The following is a 23968-nucleotide window of genomic DNA, read 5'->3' on the forward strand; positions in this document are numbered from 1 at the left end:
TTGTCCAGTAATGGAGATTGATTGTCCAGTAATGGTGATTGATTGTACAGCAATGGTGATTGATTGTCCAGTAATGGTGATTGATTGTCCAGTAATGGTGATTGATTGTCCAGTAATGGTGATTGATTCAGGGTTTGTGCCTGGACAACGTATCAATACAGACCTGAGGTCAACAGCTACAAGCGTCTCTCCTTCCAGAATTCGCTTCTCAAAAGAGGTCTTGCAGCTCATTAATGATTAGCCACGTCCAATTGCTGGGACTGTCACTTTAAGCCACATATATAAAGGACAGGGGCTTCACTGGGATCATTCCCTGCGCTGGGATAAGCTGTAAGATGCAGGCTTTCCTCTTCACCCTGCTCCTGGGAGCAGCAGGTATGATCACAGTTATACTGAAATGTGTGTGTGGGGGTCCACATGTTTGACCCCCAGATTTGCTCACTGTCAAACCATTCCTATTTCCCCCTCCGCAACATTGTCCAGCTTCACCCCGACCCCGTCTCGTCTCATCTCATCTACTGCTGAAACCCTCATCAAATCCAGCATTGCCCCCAGATGCGACTATTCTGACAAATCCCTGACTGTTCTCCCACTTTCCACCCTCCATAAACTTGAGGTCATTCGTACCTCTGCTGCCTGTGTCTTAACTCGCACTGAGTCACACTCACCTATCACCTCTGGTGCTCACAGTCCAGCATTGGCTCCTGGTTAGCAACATATTGATTTTAAAATTCCACCAGCCCCTACAAACCTCCCTATCTCTGTAACCTCCTCCAGCCCCTGCAACCCTCCCTATCTCTGTAACCTCCTCCAGACCCTACAACACTCCCTATCTCTGTAACCTCCTCCAGCCCCTACAACCCTCCCTATCTCTGTAACCTCCTCCAGACCCTACAACCCTCCCTATCTCTGTAACCTCCTCCAGCCCCTACAACCCTCCCTATCTCTGTAACCTCCTCCAGCCCCTACAACCCTCCCTATCTCTGTAACCTCCTCCAGCCCCTACAACCCTCCCTATCTCTGTAACCTCCTCCAGCCCCTACAACCCTCCCTATCTCTGTAACCTCCTCCAGCCCCTACAACCCTCCCTATCTCTGTAACCTCCTCCAGTCCCTACAACACTCCCTATATCTATAAACTTCTCCAGCCCCTACAACACTGCCAAACTCTGTAACCTTCTCCAGCCCCTACAACACTCACTATCGCTGTAACCTCCTCTGCCCCTACAGCACTCCCTATCTCTGCAACCTCCTCCACCACCTACAAACTTCCCTATCTCTTCAACCTCCTCCAGCCCCTAAAACCCTCCCCATCTCTGTTAACACCTCCAGCCCCTAAAACGCTCCCCATCTCTGTAACCTCCTCCAGACCCTACACCCCTCCCTATCTCTGTAACCTCCTCCAGCCCTACGAACCTCCCTATCTCTGTAAACTCCTCCAGCCCCTACAACACTCCCCATCTCTGTAACCTCTTCCAGCATTTACAATTCTCCTTATCTTTGTAACCGCCTCCAGACATTACAACCCTCCATATCTCGATGACCCCCTACAGTCCCTACAGCACTGCCTTTCACTGCAACCTACTCCAGCCCAAACAACCCACCGTATCTCTGTAACCTCCTCCAGCACCTACAACACTCACAAACAGCCAAATTCCCCCCGCCCCTGCAACCCAACCTATCTCAATAACCTCCTCCAGCCCCTACAACCCTCCCCATCTGTAACCTCCTCTAGCCCCTGCAACCCTCCCTATCTCTGTAACCTCATCCAGCGCCTACAAACCTCCCTATCTCTGTAACCTCATCCAGCGCCTACAAACCTCCCTATCTCTTCAACCTCCTGCAGCCCCTACAACACTCCCCATCTCCGCAAATTCCTCCAAACCCCACAACTCACTCTATGTCTGTAACCTCCTGCAGCCCATACAAACCTCCGTATCTCTGTAACCTCCTCCAGCACCTACAACACTCCCTATCTCTGTAACCTCCTCCAGCCCCTACAACCCTCCCTATGTCTATAACATCCTCCATCCCCCACAACACTCCCCATCTCTGTAACCTCCTCCAGCAGTTACAAACCTCCCCATCTCTGTGAACACCTCTAGCCCCTACAACCCTCCACATCTCTGTGAACTCCTCCAGCCCCTACAACCCTGCCTAGCACTGTAACCTCCTCCAGCCCCTACAACACTCCCTATCTCTGTAACCTTCTCCAGCCCCTACAACCCTCCCTATCACTGTAACCTCCTCCAGCCCCTACAACACTCCCTGTCTCTGTAACCTTCTCCAGCCCCTACAACACTGCCTATCTCTGTAACCTTCTCCAGCCCCTACAACACTGCCAAATTCTGCAACCTTCTCCAGCCCCTACAACACTCCCTATCTCTGTAAACTCCTCCAGCCCCTACAACACTCACTATCTCTGTAACCTCCTCTGGCCCCTTCAACACTCCCTATCTCTGTAACCTCCTCCAGCCCCTACAACCCTCCCCATCTCTGTGAACACCTCCAGCCCCTAAAACGCTCCCCATCTTTGTGACCTCCTGAAGCCCCTACAACCCCCCCTATCTCTGTAGCCTGCTCCAGGCCTTACAACAATCCCTACCTCTGTAACCTCCTCCAGCCCCTACAACACTCCATATCTCTGTAACCTCTTCCAGCCCCTACAACACTCACTAACTTTGTAACCTCGTCCAGCCCTTACAACCACCCCCATCTCTGTGACCTCCTACAGCCCCTACAACCCTCCCCGTTTCGCCAGTACTGGTGCCAGACCCCATGAATAGAAACCCAATTCTCCCACACAAATCTTACAGCCACACAGTCATACAAACATACTGACATAAGTACAATCAGAGGACTCCAGCCTAAGGGCTGTGAGCGCCTCTGGGGACAACACAATCCAGGTGCCCACACCTCTCCACCTCCTGCACCCTAGATGCATCGCAGAGTCCAAAGCCCGGACTCCAGCTCATTAGTCTCTGAGCTGGAGTTCCTCGAGCTGCGGACACTCACGGTAGATGTGTCACACAGGGACCCTCCATCCCTTGTGGGCAGCAACTTTTTGCCTCATCACATCCCCGCGAAGCACCTCAGTGGTGGGGGGACGTTTTACTTTGTCCAAGACGCTATCGGAATGCAAGTTTCTGTCGTAATTGGCGTGTAGGGTGGACGTGTCCAGTAATGGTGATTGATTGTCCAGTAATGGTGATTGATTGTCCAGTAATGGTGATTGATTGTCCAGTAATGGTGATTGATTCAGGGTTTGTGCCTGGACAACGTATCAATACAGACCTGAGGTCAACAGCTAAGGCGTCTCTCCTCTAGAATTCGCTTCTCAAATGATGTCTTGAAGCTGATTCATGATTAGCCACGTCCGATTGCTGGGACTGTCACTTTAAGCCACATATATAAAGGACAGGAGCTTCACTGGGATCATTCCCTGCGCTGGGATAAGCTGTAAGATGCAAGCTTTCCTCTTCACCCTGCTCCTGGGAGCAGCAGGTATGATCACAGATATACTGAAATGTGTGTGTGGGGGTCCACAAGCGTGGCTGTTTGTCTGGCAATGTCTGCTCTCCCTGGCTACCCATCCCCATTCCTTTCCCTGGCAACAGGCTGAGACTGAACCTGTCAGCTTGTAACCTCGGGGTCACATTTGAGCCCCAGATTTGCTCACTGTCAAACCATTCCTATTTCCCCCTCCGCAACATTGCCCAGCTTCACCCCGACCCCGTCTCCTCTCATCTCATCTACTGCTGAAACCCTCATCCAATCCAGCATTGCCCCCAGATGCGACTATTCTGACAAATCCCTGACTGTTCTCCCACGTTCCACCCTCCGTAAACTTGAGGTCATCCGAACCTCTGCTGCCCGTGCCTTAACTCGCACTGAGTCCCACTCAACTATCATCTCTGGTGCTCGCTGACCAGCATTGGCTCCTGGTTAGCAACATATTGATTTTAAAATTCCACCAGCCCCTACAACCCTCCCTATCTCTGTAACCTCCTCCAGCCCCTACAACCCTCCCTATCTCTGTAACCACCTCCAGCGCATACAATCCTCCCTATCTCTGTAACCACCTCCAGCCCCTACAACCCTCCCTATCTCTGTAACCTCCTCCAGCCCCTACAACCCTCCCTATCTCTGTAACCACCTCCAGCGCATACAATCCTCCCTATCTCTGTAACCACCTCCAGCGCCTACAACCCTCACTATCCCTGTAACCTCCTCCAGCCCCTACAACGCTCCCTATCTCTGTAACCTCCTCCAGCCCCTACAACCCTCCCTATCTCTGTAACCTCCTCCAGCACCTAGAACACTCCCTATCTCTGTAACGTCCTCCAGCCCCTACAATTGTCCCTACCTCTGTAACCTCCTCCTGCCTCTACAACTCTCCCTACCTCTGTAACCTCCTCCAGCGCCTACAACCCTCCCTATCCCTCTCACCTTCTCCAGCCCCTACAAACCTCCCTATTTCTGTAACCTCCTCCAGTCCCTACAACCCTCTGAGATCTCTGCTCTCCTCCAATTCCGGCCTCTTGACCATCCCCCGATTCCCATCGCTGCACCATTGGCAGCCGTGCCATCAGCTGCCTGGGGCCCTGAGCCCTGAAAATCCCTCCCTAAACCTCTCCACCTCTCTCTGTCTCTCTTTCTCACTCTCTCCTTCCCCCTTTAAAACGCTCCTAAAATCCAATCGTTTTGACTAAACCTTTGGCTGCCTGTCCCTGATGTCTCTTTATGTGACTCAGCGAGATACTTTGTTTGATAATCAACCCTGTGAAGCTGTTTCATTATGTTAAAGGCACTATAGAAACGTAAGATTTTGTTGTTGCTAAGTGTCTGAGTGTGTGCAAATGCAAGCGTGTGTATGTGTTTGAGTGAAAGTTTTTGTGTGTGTGTGTCTGAGTGTGTATGTGTACATGTACAGGTGTGGGAGTGTGTATTTGTGTGTGTGTGTGATTGTGTGGCTGAGTGTAAGTGTGTTTTTGTGTGTGGGTGTGTGTGACTGTGGGTGTGTGTGACTGTGTGTATTTGTGTGCGTGTGTATTTCTGTGCGCGTGTATTTGTGTGCATATGTATTTGGGTGCGTGTGTGTGTAAGTAAGTGTGTGTGTTTGTGTGTGTGTGAATGTGTGTAAGCGTGTATGTGTGTGTGACTGCGGAAGTGTGTGTGTGATTTTGTGTAAGCGTGTATGAGTGTGTGACTGCGTAAGTGTGTGTGTGGTTGTGTGTGATTGTGTGTAAGTGTGTGTGTGTGACTGTGGGTGCGTGTGTCAAATCAGACGATGACCCTCACTCTCTGTATTTTTCTTTACTCAGCTGCTGCTCCTGCGAATGTGAAGATCATTAACGGCCAGAATTGTTATCCTCACTCTATGCCCTGGCAGGTTTTTCTGACCTATAATGGGAATCGCTGGTGTGGGGGCTCCCTGATAAACCACCACTGGATAGTGTCAGCTGCTCATTGTTACCAACCGTAAGTCCAGAGATGATCACAGCAACAAGCAAACATAAAAACATACACAAACATACAAACATACACAAACATACAAACATACACAAACATACACAAACATACATACAAACATACACAAACATACAAATGTCCACAAACATACATACAAACATACACAAACATACATAAACATACAAACACTCACAAACATACATACAAACATACACAAACATGCATAAACATACCAACACTCACAAACATACATACATTCATACACAGACATACATAAACATACAATGACCCACAAACATACACAAGCATGCTTACATGCAAACATACACAAACATACACACACTCAAACATACATACAAGCGTACACAAACATACAAACATACATACAAACATACACAAACATACATACAAACATACACAAATATACACAAACATACATACAAAAACACACGAATACACACAAACATACATACAAGCATACACAAACATACGAACACTCACAAACACACAAACACACACAAACATACAAACATAGACAAACATACATACAAACATATACAATCATACACAGATCAACACTGAATGATACAGAGACAAAAACATGAACATACAGATGTCCAAGCATACAATCTTACAGCGCACACATATAAACAATGATGGAGTAATAAGGGTTCTCTTGCAGACATTTCTCATACTTTCTGTATCACAATATGTGCACTCACCCTCCAAAAACGCTATATAGAAACTTCATCATCCCCCAAAAACCTCCAGAAAAAGGCTAAACTCCAGATGACTAATGCCCGGGTAGTGAGGGGGCAGTTTGACACTGGCCTCCTCTACATTCTTTTCTTATTCTTGTTGGCAAGAAGGACCCAAAATTAATGATTAAAACAGGGGTCAAACTGAAAGGAAGGAGCAAGCCAAAGAGGAGCAGCAGATACAAAACACGGGCTTCAGCCTCAGCTGGAGGATTGTGTCCAGCTCTGGGCACCACACTTTAGGAAGGATGTGAAGGCATTAGAGAGAGAGCAGTAAGGATTCATGAGAATGGATCCAGGGATGAGGAACAACAGTTAATGTGGAGAGAGTGGAGGAGCTGGGACTGTTCTCCTTGGGGAATATGTATGTTTGTGTATGTTTGTATGTTTGTGTATGTTTGTATGTTTGTGTATGTTTGTGTATGTTTGTGTATGTTTGTATGTTTGTGTATGTTTGTATGTTTGTGTATGTTTGTATGTTTGTGTATGTTTGTATGTTTGTGTATGTTTGTATGTTGGTGTATGTTTGTATGTTGGTGTATGTTTGTATGTTTGTGTATGTTTGTATGTATGTCTCTCCTTGAAGAAGAGAAGGTCGAGAGGAGGTTTGATAGAGGGGTTCAAAATCACGAGGGGTCTGGACTGGGTAGAGAGGGAGAAACCGTTCCCATTGGGGGGAAGGATCGAGAACCAGAGGGGCACAGATTTAAGGGGATTAGTAAAAGAAGCAACGGAGACATGAGGAGAAACTTTTTCACCCTGCGAGTGGCTAGGATCTGGAATGCACTGCCCGAGAGTTTGAGGGAGGCAGGTTCAATCGAGGCTTTCGAAAGGGAATCAGGTTGTTATCCGAAGGGGAAACATTTGCAGGGTTACGGGTAAAGGACAGGGGGAATGGGTTTAGGTGAGTTGCTCTTTCAGAGAGCAGACAGGGACACGACAGGCTGAATGGCCTCAAGCTGCGCGATAACCATTCGGCGGCTTCCGGGAAACAGGAAGTGGGGAAATGACAGTGTTGAGCACTTCTCCTCTGATTGCCCAGGGCCAGCATCCTCGTGGCGCATCTGGGCGAACACAACCTCTCTCACCCCGAGGGGACGGAGCAGCGAATCCAAGTGGCCTCGGCCATCGTGCACCCCAGGTTCGACCACATGAACTTCAACAACGACATCATGCTGCTCAAACTCGCCTGGCCCGCCAAATTCGACCGGTACGTCAGACCCATCCCTCTGCCCAGCCAGTGTGCCACAGCCGGGACTGGATGCATCACCTCTGGCTGGGGGAATCTCGTGATTAACGGAGGTAAGGAGGGCCGGGGTGGTGAGGGGTTGGTGGAGGGGGGAGCAGGAAGGCGAGTTGGGGTTGGGGGCTGTTGGTTAGAACCTGAATGAATACTGCGCTGGTTTGAGGGGATGGTGGGTGGGAGGGCAGTGGGGGGTGTTGGAATGTGCGATCAAGCAATAATACTTCACTTTCCAGGCATAACTGAAATGTAGACATCACTGCTCCCTGGAGACCTGTCCCAGCTTTGGAGACAATTGCAGAGATTTACTAGAAATGTGCCGGCTCTTTGAAGGATCTATCTAATGAGTCCCCACTCTCCCCCTGCTCTTTCCCACATAGCCCTATAATTTCCCTCCCTTCAAGTATTTCTCCAATTCCCCCTTTTGGAAGTTCCTATTGAATCTGCTTCCACCGCCCTTTCAGGCAGCGCCTTCCAGATCACAACAACTCGCTGTGTCCAAAAAAATAATTCTCCTCATCTCCCCCTCTGGTTCTTTTCCCGATTCTCTTCAATCTGTGTCCCTCTGGTTACCGACCCTCCTGCCGCTGGAAACACTTTCTCCTTATTGACTCTATCCAAACCCCTCATGGTTTTGAACATCTCGATTCAATCTCCCCCTTAACCTTCTCTGCTCTAAGGAGAACAATCCCAGCTTCTCCAGTCTCTCCACATTAGTCCCAAAACCTGTGCTCACAGCCCCACACCCAGACCCAATTAAGCTTGATTTTAGCAATAACACCTTTGTTTTAAAATCCCTCCATGCCTTTTCCCTCCCTATCTTTGTAACCTCCTCCAGCCCCTACAACCATCCTGATCTCTGTAACCTCCTCAAACCCTACAACCCTATCTCTGTAACCTCCTCCAGCCCCTACAACCACATCTCTGTAACCTCCTCAAGCCCCTACAACCCCATCCCTGTAACCTCCTCAAGCCCCTACAACCATCCTGATTTCTGTAAACTCCTCAAGCCCTACAACCCTATCGCTGTAACCTCCTCCAGCCCCAACAAGCCCATCTCTATAACCACCTCCAGCCCCTACAACCCTGCCGATCTCTGTAACCTCCTCCAACCCCTACCACAATCCCTATCTCTGTAACCTACTCCAGCCCCTCCAAATAATCCTATCTCTGTAACCTCCTCCAGCTCCTACAACCCTCCCTATCTCTGTAAACTCCTCGAGCCCCAACAACCCTGCTTTTCTCTGTAACCTCCTCCAGCCCCAACAACCCTCCTGATCTCTGTAACCTCCTCAAGCCCTACAACCACATCTCTGTAACCTCCTCAAGCCACTACAAACATCATGATCTCTGTAACCTCCTCGAGCCCTACAACCCTATCTCTGTTACCTCCTCCAGTCCCTACAACCCCATCTCTATAACCTCCTCCAGCCCCTACAACCCTCCATATCTCTGTAACGTCCTCCAACCCCTACCACACTCCCTATCTCTGTAACCTACTCCAGCCCCTACAACCCTGCCAATCTCTGTAAACTCCTCCCACCCCTACAACCCTCCCTTTCTCTGTAACCTACTCGAAACCCTACAATCCTCCGAGATCTCTGCGCTCCTCCAATTCCAGCCTCATGAGCATCCCCCGATTCCCATCGCTCCACCCTTGGCGGCCGTGCCTTCAGCTGCCTGGGGCCCTACGCTCTGGAATTCCCTCCCTAAACCTCTCCACCTCTCTCTCTTTCTCCCCCTTTAAAATACTCCTTAAAACGTCCCCTTTAACTGAGCTTTGGGTCATCTGTCCCTAATATCTCCTTATGTAGCCCGATGCCAAATTTAGCTTGTTCATGCTCTTATGAAGCAGCTTGGGATGTTTTATAAAGTTAACAGTTCTATATAAATTCAAGTATGCTGTTGTTATTAAGGTGGTGTTAATAGCAGTCTACGCGTGGGCACAATGAGTTATTCTGCTGCTGATTAAGTTGGCCTGTCCCTTTAACAGGGCAACCTCTCATTGATCGAAATGCTGAGCTCATTCACAGTTCAATTGCCGATTGGCAAATGCCTGTCAATTTAATCCCTTCTACCTCAAGGGATGTTCCTCTGCCAATTGAACATTGTCAGTTCTCTAGACGGCCACCAGTGTTTCATATTGAGCTCTCCTTCTCCTGGCCACGAGGTTCTTCACCACCCTGACTACAGGAACCCAACATCTCTTTGTGTCTTGGCGAGCAGACCTGGATTCAATGCCCAGTGTATGCTTTAACCAGAGCTCTGTACACAACACTCAGTAAGCAAGACTATTGATTAAGTCGCTTGCACGTGGGAGGAGGAGACTCACGTTTGGATCGGACTGTGCTGACTCATTTCTTTCCCCATCAGTACAATATCCCGAAGTCCTACAGTGCCTGAATCAGCCCATCCTGCCTGATGCTGATTGCCGCAAAGCTTATCCACCCTACTTCACGGACAACATGTTCTGCTCAGGATACCTGGAGGGAGGACAGAGCACATGCCAGGTAAGAGTGGCCCGACAGGGTGAGACCGAATGAATCAAACCATGAGCGATAGGAAGTGTCTCAAGCTGAGAGACAGAGGTTACCTCTCCCTGAGGGATGGGGAATGACTGAATTTGATGGTGCGTAGGAGCAGGCAATTTGGCCCCTTTATCCCTCTGACAGTGCAGCGCTCCCTCAGTATGACCATCTGACAGTGCAGCACTCCCTCGGTACTGACCATCCGACAGTGCAGCGCTCCCTCAGTATGACCCTACGACAGTGCACCGCTCCCTCAGTACATACCCTCTGACAGTGCAGCACTCCCTAAGTATTACCCTCCGACAGAGCAGCGTTCCCTCAGTATGATCCTACGACAGTGCAGCACTCCCTAAGTATGACCCTCTGACAGTGCAGCACTCCGTCGGTATGATCCTACGACAGTGCATCTCTACCACATTACTGATCCTTTGGCACTGCAGCGCACCCTCAGTACAGACGCTCCGACAGTGCAGTGCTCCCTCAGTACTGACCCTCCGACAGTGCAGCACTCCCTTAGTAAGGAACCTCTGACAATGCAGCACTCCCTCAGTACTGACCCTCTGACAGTGCAGCACTCCCTCAGCACTGACCCTCCGACAGTGCTGCGCTCCCTCAGCACTGACCCTCCGACAGTGCAGCGCTCCCTCAGCACTGACCCTCCGACAGTGCAGCACTCCCTCAGTACTGACCCTCCGACAGTGCAGCACTCCCTCAGTACTGACCCTCCGACAGTGCAGCGCTCCCTCAGCACTGACCCTCCGACAGTGCAACGCTCCCTCAGCACTGAGCCTTGTCCTTTGGGTCTCTGGACTGGTACTCAGACCCGTAACCTCCTGATTGTGCGGACAGAGTACCACCCAGCGAGCTCGGGTCCCACACCGGGATCCCGGGGGAGCTACGGATGACCATCCGATTATCACTTTGTCTATCTCACTCCGAATTACACTCCATGTCTTTTTTGCTGCAGGGAGACTCAGGGGGACCTGTGGTCTGTAATGGGGAGCTACAAGGCATTACTTCCTGGGGATACGACTGTGCTATGGAGGATCATCCCAGCGTCTTTGTGAAAGTTTGTAACTACAACAACTGGATCCAAAGGGTCATGGCTGAAAACTGAGCGGAGAATCCTAACCCTGAAACTACCTGCAATGAGGGAAAGGAAAATGTTGCAAGTTCCCAATAAAGATTGATTGTCAAGTTGTGTTGCATTTGGATTCTTTTTTTGCTACATCTCTTTTGGAACGTGCAGAATCCCACATCCATCCCCTCACTGTCTCCAGACTGTAACTATTCCAACATTCCTCTCGGCAATCTGCTTTCCTCACAGGGATGTCAGAAATAGGAGCAGGAGGAGGCCATTCAGCCCCTCGAGTCTCCTTCCCCCATTCTATACGATCATGGCTGATACTCGACCTCGACTCCGCTTTCCCTCCTTATCGCTTAGCGCCCAAACATCTATCCATCTCCGTCTTGAATGGATTCAGCGATGGAGCATCCACAGCTCTCAGGGGGAGAGAATTCCAAAGATTTCTCCTTCCGTAAACTTAAACACATCCAAAAATCTGCTGTCCCCGTGTCTTAACACACACAAAGTCTCGTGTACCCAGCAGCCCCTGTTGCTCGCTGATCTACATTGGCTCCTGGTCGGGCAACACATCGATTTTATAATCCCCATCCTGGTTTTCAAATCCTTCCATGGCCTCCTCACCTCCTCCGTATCTCTGAAACCTCCTCCAACCCCTACAACCCTCCCTATCTCTGAAACCACCTCCAGCCTCTACAACACTCCCTACCTCTGAAACGTTCTCCTGCCCCTACAGCCCTTCCTAACTCTGTAATAACCGACAACCCATACAACCCTCCCAATGTCTGTAACATCCTCCAGACCCCTACAAACAACCCTATATCTATAACCTCCCCCAGACTCCAAAAACCCTCCCCATCTCTGTAACCTCCTCCAGCCCCGACAGCTCTCCCCATCTCTGTAACCTCGTACAGCACCTACAAAACTCCCTATCGCTGTAACCTCCTCCAGCGCACACAACCCTCACTATGTCTGTAACCGCCTCCAGCACCTACAACCATCCCCATCTCTGTAACATCCTCCAGCCCCTACAACACTCCCTATCTCTGTACGCTCCTCCAGCCCCCATAACACTCCCTGTCTCTGTTACCTCCTCCAGCCCCTACAACACTCCCTATCTCTGTAACCTCCTCCAGCCCCTACAACCCTCCCTATCTCTGTAACCTCCTCCAGCAGCTACAACACTCCCTATCTCTATGACATCCTCCAGCCCCTACAACCCTCCCCGTTTCCCCAGTACTGGTGCCAGACAACATGAATAGAAACCCAATTCTCCCACACAAATCTGACAGCCACACAGTCATACAAACATACTGACATAAGTACAATCAGAGGACTCCAGCCTAAGGGCTGTGACCACCTCTGGGGACAACGCAATCCAGGTGACCACACCTCTCCACCTCCTGCACCCTAGATGCATCGCAGAGTCCAAAGCCCGGACTCCAGCTCATTAGTCTCTGAGCTGGAGTTCCTCGAGCTGCGGACACTCACGGTAGATGTGTCACACAGGGACCCTCCATCCCTTGTGGGCTGCACCTTTTTGCCTCATCACATCCCCGCCAAGCACCTCGGTGGCGTGGGGGGGGGACGTTTTACTTTGTCCAAGGCGCTATCAGAATGCAAGTTACTGTCGTAATTGGCGTGTGGGGTGGCCGTGTCCAGTAATGGAGATTGATTGTCCAGTAATGGTGATTGATTGTCCAGTAATGGTGATTGATTGTCCAGTAATGGTGATTGATTGTCCAGTAATGGAAATTGATTGTCCAGTAATGGTGATTGATTGTCCAGTAATGGAGATTGATTGTCCAGTAATGGAGATTGATTCAGGGTTTGTGCCTGGACAACGTATCAATACAGACCTGAGGTCAACAGCTACAAGCGTCTCTCCTTCCAGAATTCGCTTCTCAAATGAGGTCTTGAAGCTGATTAATGATTAGCCACGTCCGATTGCTGGGACTGTCACTTTAAGCCACATATATAAAGAACAGGAGCTTCACTGGGATCATTCCCTGCGCTGGGATAAGCTGTAAGATGCAGGCTTTCCTCTTCACCCTGCTCCTGGGAGCAGCAGGTATGATCACAGTTATACTGAAATGTGTGTGTGGGGGTCCACAAGCGTGGCTGTTTGTCTGGCAATGTCTCCTCTCCCTGGCTACCCATCCCCATTCCTTTCCCTGGCAACAGGCTGAGACTGACAGGCAGGGCTGTCCTCTCTCGCCTGTCCTTTTCGTGTGCTGCATAGAACCCTTTGCCGAGTCCATCAGGAAGGATCCGGGCATAAGAGGAGTGACGATCCCAGGCAGCGGAGGCACTCAGGTAAAAGCCTCCCTGTACATGGACGACGTCGCCGTCTTCTGCTCGGATCCTCTGTCGGTGCGCAGACTGATGCACGTCTGCGACCAGTTCGAACTGGCCTCGGGAGCCAAGGTAAATCGTGGGAAGAGCGAGGCCATGTTCTTTGGGAACTGGGCTGACCGATCCTTTGTCCCCTTCACTGTCAGGGCTGACGGCCTGAAGGTGCTGGGGATATGGTTCGGAGGGACTGGCGTTAGAAACTGGAAGGAGCGAGTGGCTATGGTGAAAAGGAAACTGGGCATGTGGGAGCGACGCTCCCTCTCCATTGCGGGTAAGAACCTGGTCATCAGGTGTGAGGTACTCTCGCTGTTGCTGTACGTGGCGCAGGTCTGGCCCATTCCACACTCCTGCGCGATGGCGATCACTCGAGCCATCTTCCGCTTTATCTGGAGGTCGAAAATGGATCGTGTCTGCAGGGACGCGATGTACAAGCCTCTAGATAAAGGGGGAAAAAACGTGCCCAACATCGCCCTCATACTGATGGCCACCTTTGTGTGTGGCTGCATCAAGCGGTGCGTAGACCCTCAGTACGCAAACACCAAGTGTCACTACGTGCTGAGGTTCTACCTGTCCCCGGTGTTGCGAAGGATGGGTCTGGCCACGCTGCCGCGGAACGCTCCAAGTAGTTGGACCGTGCCGTACCACCTGTCCCTGGTGGAAAAATTTATGCAGAAAAACACCTTTGACCACAAGTCCATCAGGCAGTGGTCAGCACGTAACGTCCTAGAGGCCCTGAGGGATAAGGAGAGGGTGGACCCTGTGGGATGGTTCCCCGAGCAGACTGTCAAAGTCATTTGGCAGAATGCCTCATCGCCAGAACTTTCCAACAAGCACCAAGACGTAGCTTGGCTGGTGGTGAGAAAGGCCCTCCCCGTCAGATCCTTCCTACACGCCAGGAGTCTCACCCCCTCTGCACGATGCCCTCGAGGTGGCTGTGGTGGGGAAGAGACCGTTGTTCACCTCCTTGTGGATTGTGCCTTTGCAAAGAAAGTCTGGAGAGAGATGCAGTGGTTGCTGTCGAGGTTCATCCTGAGCAGTTCTGTGACACAGGACTCTGTGCTCTACGGGCTGTTCCCAGGGACACACACCGAGACAAACATCGACTGCAGCTGGAGGATCATCAACTCGGTGAAAGACGCGCTTTGGTCTGCCCGAAACTTGTTGGTCTTCCAGCACAAAGAGTTGTCCCCGACCGATTGTTGCGGACTGGCACAATCCAAAGTCCAGGACTACGTGCTGAGGGACACACTAAAGCTTGGGGCAGCTGCCGCAAAGGCGCAATGGGGAAGGGTCGCTGTCTAAGACCTTTCTACCACAGCGCACCGAGAGACTGGGAACTGTTTAGAGCCCCTCGGGCTGTACAGATCAAAATGAAAGGCTGTAAATGATTGTAATATTGTTTGTACTGATGCACCTGGTGATACATTTTGTAAAAGTTTAACCTGGATTGTACCCTTGTAATGTTGTTTTTGAAATGGTTTTGAATGTGATTGAAGATTTTTTATGAATAAAGTATATTTTTACAAAAAAAAAACAGGCTGAGACTGAACCTGTCAGCTTGTAACCTCGGGGTCACATTTGACCCCCAGATTTGCTCACTGTCAAACCATTCCTATTTCCACCTCCGCAACATTGCCCAGCTTCACCCCGACCCCGTCTCCTCTCATCTCATCTACTGCTGAAACCCTCATCCAATCCAGCATTGCCCCCAGATGCGGCTATACCGACAAATCCCTGACTGTTCTCCCACGTTCCACCCTCCGTAAACTTGAGGTCATCCGAACCTCTGCTGCCCGTTTCTTAACTCGTACTGAGTCCCACTCACCTATCATCTCTGGTGCTCGCTGACCAGCATTGGCTCCTGGTTAGCATCATATTGACTTTTAAATTCCTCCAGCCCCTACAACCCTCCCTATCTCTGTAACCTCCTCCAGCCCCTACAACCCTCCCTATCTCTGTAACCTCCACCAGCCCCCTCAACCCTCCCTTTCTCTGTAACCTCCTCCAGCCCCTACAACACTCCCTATCTCTGTAACCTCCTCCAGCACCTACAACCCTCCCTATCTCTGTAACCTCCTCCAGCCGCTACAACCCTCCCTTTCATTGTAACCTCCTTCAGCGCCTACAACCCTCCCTATCCCTGTAACCTCCTCCAGCCCCTACAACACTCCCTATCTCTGTAACCTCCTCCAGCACCTACAACCCTCCCTATCTCTGTAACCTCCTCCAGCCGCTACAACCCTCCCTTTCATTGTAACCTCCTTCAGCGCCTACAACCCTCCCTATCCCTGTAACCTCCTCCAGGCCCTAAAAACCTCCCTATCTCACCTCCCTATCTCTGTAACCTCCTCCAGTCCCTACGACCCTCTGAGATCTCTGCTCTCCTCCAATTCCGGCCTCTTGACCATCCCCCGAATCCCATCGCTCCACCATTGGCGGCCGTGCCTTCAGCTTTCTGGGGCCCTAAGCTCTGAAAATCCCTCCCTAAACCTCTCCACCTCTCTCTCTCTCTCTTTCTCACTCTCTCCCTCCTCCTTTAAAACGCTCTTAAAATCCAATCATTATGACTAAACATTTGGCTGCCTGTCCCTGATGTCTCTTTATGTGACTCAGCGAGATACTTTGTTTGATAATCAACCCTGTGAAGCTGTTTCATTATGTTAAAGGCACTATAGAAACGTAAGATGTTGTTGTTGCTAAGTGTCTGTGTGTGTGCATATGCGAGCGTGTGTATGTGTGTGAGTGTATGTATTTATGTGTGTGTGTCTGTGTATGTGTACATGTACAGGTGTGGATGTGTGTATTTGTGTGTGTGTATGAGATTGTGTGTATGTGTTTGTGAGAGAATGGATGTGTGTTTGTGTGTGCGTGTACATTTGTGAGTGTGTGTGTGTTTGTGTGCGTGTGTCTGAATGTAAGTATGTATGTGTGTGTATGAGTGAGTGTCCATGTGTCTATGTGTATGAGTGTGTGTATATGTGTGTGTGTCCGTGTATGTGCCTGCACGTGTGAGACTGGGTGTGTGCGTTTGTGTGTGAGTGTGATTGTGTCATTATTTGTGTGTGACTGTCACTCTGTGTGTGTAAGTGTGTGTATTTGTGTGTTTGTGACTGTGTGTAACTGTGTGTATTTGTGTGTGTGTGACAGTGTGTAAGTGTATGTATTGTGAGTGGGTGTGTCTCAGAGTGTGTATGTGAGTGTGACTGTGTGTGTGCGTGTGTGTGTGTTAACTTATGTGTGAGTGTGACTGTGTGTGTTTGTCTGTGTGTAAGTGTGTGTATTTGCACGTGTGTGTGACTGCGTGCATGTGTGTATGTAGTTGTGTGTGTTTGTGTCTTTGTGTGAATGTGTCTGTGTGACTGTGTGTGTGCGACTGTGTGTGAGTGTGAGTATTTGTGTGTACGTGATTGCGTGCCTGTGCGTGTGTGTGTGACTGTGTGTATGTGTGTGACTGTGTGTATGTGTGTGACTGTCTGTGTGACTGTGTGTGTGTGTGACTGTGTGTGTGTGTGACTGTGGGTGTGTGCGTATTTGTGTGTCTGTGCGTATTTGTGTGTCTGTGCGTATTTGTGTGACTGTGCGTATTTGTGTGAGTGTGTGTATTTGTGTGACTGCGTGCATGTGTGTGACTGTGTGTATGTGTGTGTGTGTAAGTATGTGTGTGATTTTGTAAGTGTGTGTATTTGTGTTTGTGTGATTGTGTGTAAGCGTGTATGTGTGTGTGACTGCGTAAGTGTGTGTGTGTTTGTGTGTGATTGTGTGTAAGTGTGTGTGTGTGACTGTGGGTGCGTGTGTGCAATCAGATGATGACCCTCACTCTCTGTATTTTTCTTTACTCAGCTGCTGCTCCTGCGAATGTGAAGATCATTAACGGCCAGAATTGTTATCCTCACTCTATGCCCAGGCAGGTTTTTCTTACCTATAATGGGAATCGCTGGTGTGGGGGCTCCCTGATAAACGACCGGTGGATAGTGTCAGCTGCTCATTGTTACCAACCGTAAGTCCAGAGATGATCACAGCAACAAGCAAACATAAAAACATACACAAACATACAAACATACACAAACATGCAAATGTCCACAAACATAAATACAAACATACACAAACAAACATACATAAACATACAGACACTCACAAACATACACACAAACATACATAAACATACAAACACTCACAAACATACATACATACATACACAGACATACAATCACAAACATACACAAGCATCCATACATGCAAACAAAGACAAACATACAAACATACATACATAAACACACAGACACTCACAAACATACATACAAACATACATAAACATACAAACACTCACAAACTTACATACATACACAGACATACACCCACAAACATACACAAGCATGCATACATGCATAGACAAACATACAAACATACTCAAACATACATACAAGCGTACACAAACATACAAACATACATACAAGCATGCACAAACATGCAAACATGCACAAACGTACGAACACTCACAAACATGCACAAATATAGAAAAATAGACAAACATACATAAAAACATACACAAATGTACACAAACATACAAACACACACAAATATAGACAAACATACATACAAGCATACACAAACATACGAACACTCACAAACACACACAAACACACACAAACATACAAACATAGACAAACATACATACAAACATATACATTCATACACAGATCAACACTGAATGATACAGAGACAAAAACATGAACATACAGATGTCCAAGCATACAATCTTACAGCGCACACATATAAACAATGATGGAGAAATAAGGGTTCTCTTGCAGACATTTCTCATACTTTCTGTATCACAATATGTGCACTCACCCTCCAAAAACGCTATATAGAAACTTCATCATCCCCCAAAAACCTCCAGAAAAAGGCTAAACTCCAGATGACTAATGCCCGGGTAGTGTGGGGGCAGTTTGACACTGGCCTCCTCTACATTCTTTTCTTATTCTTGTTGGCAAGAAGGACCCAAAATTAATGATTAAAACAGGGGTCAAAGTGAAAGGAAGGAGCAAGCCAAAGAGGAGCAGCAGATACAAAACACGGGCTTCAGCCTCAGCTGGAGGATTGTGTCCAGCTCTGGGCACCACACTTTAGGAAGGATGTGAAGGCATTAGAGAGAGAGCAGTAAGGATTCATGAGAATGGATCCAGGGATGAGGAACATCAGTTAATGTGGAGAGAGTGGAGGAGCTGGGACTGTTCTCCTTGGGGAATATGTATGTTTGTATGTATGTTTGTGTATGTTTGTATGTTTGTGTATGTTTGTATGTTTGTGTATGTTTGTATGTATGTCTCTCCTTGGAGAAGAGAAGGTCGAGAGGAGGTTTGACAGAGGGGTTCAAAATCACGAGGGTTCTGGACTGGGTAGAGAGGGAGAAACCGTTCCCATTGGGGGGAAGGATCGAGAACCAGAGGGGCACAGATTTAAGGGGATTAGTAAAAGAAGCAACGGAGACATGAGGAGAAACTTTTTCACCCTGCGAGTGGCTAGGATCTGGAATGCACTGCCCGAGAGTTTGAGGGAGGCAGGTTCAATCGAGGCTTTCGAAAGGGAATCAGGTTGTTATCCGAAGGGGAAACATTTGCAGGGTTACGGGGAAAGGACAGGGGGGATGGGTTTAGGTGAGTTGCTCTTTCAGAGAGCAGACAGGGACACGACGGGCTGAATGGCCTCCAGCTGCGCGATAACCATTCGGCGGCTTCCGGGAAACAGGAAGTGGGGAAATGACAGTGTTGAGCACTTCTCCTCTGATTGCCCAGGGCCAGCATCCTCGTGGCGCATCTGGGCGAACACAACCTCTCTCACCCCGAGGGGACGGAGCAGCGAATCCAAGTGGCCTCGGCCATCGTGCACCCCAGGTTCGACCACATGAACTTCAACAACGACATCATGCTGCTCAAACTCGCCTGGCCCGCCAAATTCGACCGGTACGTCAGGCCCATCCCTCTGCCCAGCCAGTGTGCAACAGCCGGGACTGGATGCATCACCTCTGGCTGGGGGACACTCGTGATTAACGGAGGTAAGGAGGGCCGGGGTGGTGAGGGGTTGGTGGAGGGGGGAGTGGGAAGGCGAGTTGGGGTTAGGGGGCTGTTGGTTAGAACCTGAATGAATACTGCGCTGGTTTGAGGGGATGGTGGGTGGGAGGGCAGTGGGGGGTGTTGGAATGTGCGATCAAGCAATAATACTTCACTTTCCAGGCATAACTGAAATGTAGTCATCACTGCTCCCTGGAGACCTGTCCCAGCTTTGGAGACAATTGCAGAGATTTACTAGAAATGTGCCGGCTCTTTGAAGGATCTATCTAATGAGTCCCCACTCTCCCCCTGCTCTTTCCCACATAGCCCTATAATTTCCCTCCCTTCAAGTATTTCTCCAATTCCCCCTTTTGGAAGTTCCTATTGAATCTGCTTCCACCGCCCTTTCAGGCAGCGCCTTCCAGATCACAACAACTCGCTGTGTCCAAAAAAATAATTCTCCTCATCTCCCCCTCTGGTTCTTTTCCCGATTCTCTTCAATCTGTGTCCCTCTGGTTACCGACCCTCCTGCCGCTGGAAACAATTTCTCCTTATTGACTCTATCCAAACCCCTCATGATTTTGAACATCTCGATTCAATCTCCCCCTTAACCTTCTCTGCTCTAAGGAGAACAATCCCAGCTTCTCCAGTCTCTCCACATTAGTCCCAAAACCTGTGCTCGCAGCCCCACACCCATTCCAAACTAAGCTTGATTTTAGCAATAACACCTTTGTTTTTAAATCCCTCCATGGCTTTTCCCTCCCTACCTTTGTAACCTCCTCCAGCCCCGACAAACATCCTGATCTCTGTAACCTCCTCAAGCCCTACAACCCTATCTCTGTAACTTCCTCCAGCCCCTACAACCACATCTCTGTAACCTCCTGAAGCCCCTACAACCATCGTGATCTCTGCAACCTCCTCGAGCCCTAAAACCCTATCTCTGTAACCTCCTCCGGCCCCTACAACCCCATCTCTATAACGTCCTCCAGCCCCTACAACCATTGCTATCTCTGTAACCTCCGCCAGCCCCTACCACACTCCCTATCTCTGTAACCTCCTCCAGCCCCTACAACCACCCTATCACTGTAACCTCCTCCAGCTACTACAACCCTCCCTATCTCTGTAAACTCCTCCCGCCCCTACAACCCTCACTTTCTCTGTAACCTCCTCCAAACCCTACAATCCTCCAAGATCTCTGCGCTCCTCCAATTCAGGCCTCTTGAGCATCCCCGATTCCCATCGCTCCACCATTGGCGGCCGTGCCTTCAGCTGCCTGGTGCCCTAAGCTCTGGAATTCCCTCTCTAAACCTCTCCACCTCTCTTTCTTTCTCTTCCTTTAAAATACTCCTTAAAACGGACCCCTTTAACTGAGCTTTGGGTCATCTGTCCCTAATATCTCCTTATGTAGCCCGATGCCAAATTTAGCTTGTTCATGCTCTTATGAAGCAGCTTGGGATGTTTTATAAAGTTAACAGTTCTATATAAATTCAAGTATGCTGTTGTTATTAAGGTGGTGTTAATAGCAGTCTACACATGGGCACAATGAGTTATTCTGCTGCTGATTAAGTTGGCCTGTCCCTTTAACGGGGCAACCTCTCATTGATCGAAATGCTGAGCTCATTCAGAGTTCAATTGCCGATTGGCAAATGCCTGTCAATTCAATCCCTTCTACCGCAAGGGATGTCAGCTGTGGCTCAGTTCATAGCACCCTCGCCGTTGAATCAGAGGGTTGTGGGTTCATGTCCCACTCCCGGAAAACCAAGAACTGTGATTGTACTCGAAAGAGTTGCAATCTGTGACTGTTGGTAACTGGAAAGAGTTTCCACTGCCAATTGCACATTGTCAGTTCTCTAGACGGCCACCAGTGTTTCATATTGAGCTCTCCTTCTCCTGGCCACGAGGTTCTTCGCCACCCTGACTACAGTAACCCAACATCTCTTTGTGTCTTGGCGAGCAGACCTGGATTCAATGCCCAGTGTATGCTTTAACCAGAGCTCTGTACACAACACTCAGTAAGCAAGACTATTGATTAAGTCGCTTGCACGTGGGAGGAGGAGACTCACGTTTGGATCGGACTGTGCTGACTCATTTCTTTCCCCTTCAGTACAATATCCCGAAGTCCTACAGTGCCTGAATCAGCCCATCCTGCCTGATGCTGATTGCCGCAAAGCTTATCCACCCTACTTCAAGGACAACATGTTCTGCTCAGGATACCTGGAGGGAGGACAGAGCACATGCCAGGTAAGAGTGGCCCGACAGGGTGAGACCGAATGCATCAAACCATGAGCAATAGGAAGTGTCTCAAGCTGAGAGACAGGGGTTACCTCTCCCTGAGGGATGGGGAATGTCTGAATTTGAGGGAGCGTAGGAGCAGGAGGAGGATATTTGGCCACTTTATCCCTCTGACAGTGCAGTACTCCCTCAGTATGACCCTCTGACAGTGCAGCGCTCCCTCAGTACTGACCCTCCAACAGTGCAGTGCTCCCTCAGTACTGACCCACCGACAGTTTACAGCTTCCTCAGTACTGACCCACCGACAGTGTACAGCTCCCTCAGTACTGACCCTCTGACAGAGCAGCACTCGCTCAATACTGACCCTCCGACAGTGCAGCGCTCCCTCAATACTGACCATCCGACAGTGCAGTTCTCCCTCAGTACTGACCCCCCGACAGTGCAGCGCTCCCTCAGTACTGACCCTCTGACAGTGCAGCACTCCCTCAGTACTGACCCTCTGACAGTGCAGCACTCTCTCAGTACTGACCCTCCGACAGTGCAGCACTACCTCTGTGCTGACCCTCCAACAGTGCAGCGCTCCCTCAGTACTGACCCTCTGATAGTGCAGCACTCCCTCAGTACTGACCCTACGACAGTGCAACGCTCCCTCAGCACTGAGCCTTGTCCTTTGGTTCTCTGGACAGAAACTCAGACCCGCAACCTCCTGATTGTGCGGACAGAGTACCACCCAGCGAGCTCGGGTCCCACACCGGGATCCCGGGGGAGCTAAGGATGACCATCCGATTATCACTTTGTCTACCTCACTCCGAATTACACTCCATGTCTTTTTTGCTGCAGGGAGACTCAGGGGGACCTGTGGTCTGTAATGGGGAGCTACAAGGCATTACTTCCTGGGGATACGACTGTGCTATGGAGGATCATCCCAGCGTCTTTGTGAAAGTTTGTAACTACAACAACTGGATCCAAAGGGTCATGGCTGAAAACTGAGCGGAGAATCCTAACCCTGAAACTACCTGCAATGAGGGAAAGGAAAATGTTGCAAGTTCCCAATAAAGATTGATTGTCAAGTTGTGTTGCATTTGGATTCTTATTTTGTGACATCTCTTTTGGAACGTGCAGAATCCCACATCCATCCCCTCGCTGCCTCCAGACTGTAACTATTCCAACATTCCTCTCGGCAATCTGCCTTCCTCAGAGGGATGTCAGAAATAGGAGCAGGAGGAGGCCATTCAGCCCCTCGAGCCTCCTTCCCCCATTCTATACGATCATGGCTGATACTCGACCTCGACTCCGCTTTCCCTCCTTATCACTTAGCGCCCAAAAATCTATCCATCTCCGTCTTGAATGGATTCAGTGATGGAGCATCCACAGCTCTCTGGGGGAGAGAATTCCAAAGATTTCTCCTTCCGTAAACTTAAACATGTCCAAAAATCTGCTGTCCCCATGTCTTAACACACACACAGTCTCGTGTACCCAGCAGCCCCTGTTGCTCGCTGATCTACATTGGCTCCTGGTCGGGCAACACATCGATTTTATAATCCCCATCCTGCTTTTCAAATCCTTCCATGGCTTCCTCACCTCCTCCCTATCTCTGTAACCTTCCTCCAGCCCCAACAACACTCCCTATCTCTGAAACCTCCTCCAGCCTCTACAACACTCCCTATCTCTGAAACCTCCTCCAGCCCCTATAACTCTCCCTATCTCTGTAACCTTCCTCCAGACCCTACAACACTCCCTATCTCTGTAACCTCCTCCAGCCCCTACAAAACACCCTATCTCTGAAACCACCTCCAGCCTCTACAACACTCCCTATCTCTGAAACCTCCTCCAGCACCTACAGCCCACCCTATCTCTGTAATAACCTCCAACCCATACAACCCTCGTGATATCTGTAACCTCCTCAAGCCCCTACAACTCTCCCAATCTCTGTAACATCCTACAGACCTCTACAAACAACCCTATCTATATAACCACCCCCAGACTCCAAAAGCCCTCCCTATCTCTGTAACCTACTCCAGCACCTACAACTCTCCCTAACTCTGTAACCTCCTCAAGCACCTATCACCCTCCCGATCTCTGTAACCTCCTTGAGCACCTACAACCCACCCCATCTCTGTAACCTACTCCAGCCCCTAAAACACTCCCTATCTCTGTAACCTCCTCCAACACCTACAACACTCCCTATCTCTCTAACTTCCTCCCGCCCCTACAATCATCCCTATCTCTATAACCTCCTCCAGCCCCAAC

The 23968-nt window shown here is 49.6% G+C and overlaps 2 protein-coding genes across 2 annotated transcripts; both read left to right on the forward strand.

Moving 5' to 3' along the window:
* Positions 1 to 5289: 5289 nt before the first annotated feature.
* LOC144671562 (trypsin-like) lies at positions 5290 to 11182 on the forward strand. The gene is made up of 4 exons (XM_078533515.1): positions 5290 to 5480; positions 7272 to 7531; positions 9846 to 9982; positions 10968 to 11182. The coding sequence occupies exons 1-4, from the start codon at positions 5290 to 5292 to the stop codon at positions 11115 to 11117; spliced, it is 738 nt and encodes a 245-aa protein (XP_078389641.1). The 3' UTR covers positions 11118 to 11182.
* Positions 11183 to 13115: 1933 nt separating this feature from the next.
* LOC144671563 (anionic trypsin-2-like) lies at positions 13116 to 22773 on the forward strand. The gene is made up of 5 exons (XM_078533516.1): positions 13116 to 13155; positions 17280 to 17436; positions 19232 to 19491; positions 21591 to 21727; positions 22559 to 22773. Exons 1-5 carry the CDS (start codon positions 13116 to 13118, stop codon positions 22706 to 22708), a joined length of 744 nt encoding a protein of 247 aa, XP_078389642.1. The 3' UTR covers positions 22709 to 22773.
* Positions 22774 to 23968: the final 1195 nt, after the last annotated feature.

This window comes from Cetorhinus maximus, chromosome 33 (genome assembly GCF_964194155.1).
Source record: "Cetorhinus maximus chromosome 33, sCetMax3.hap1.1, whole genome shotgun sequence".
Classification (NCBI taxonomy): domain Eukaryota; kingdom Metazoa; phylum Chordata; class Chondrichthyes; order Lamniformes; family Cetorhinidae; genus Cetorhinus; species Cetorhinus maximus.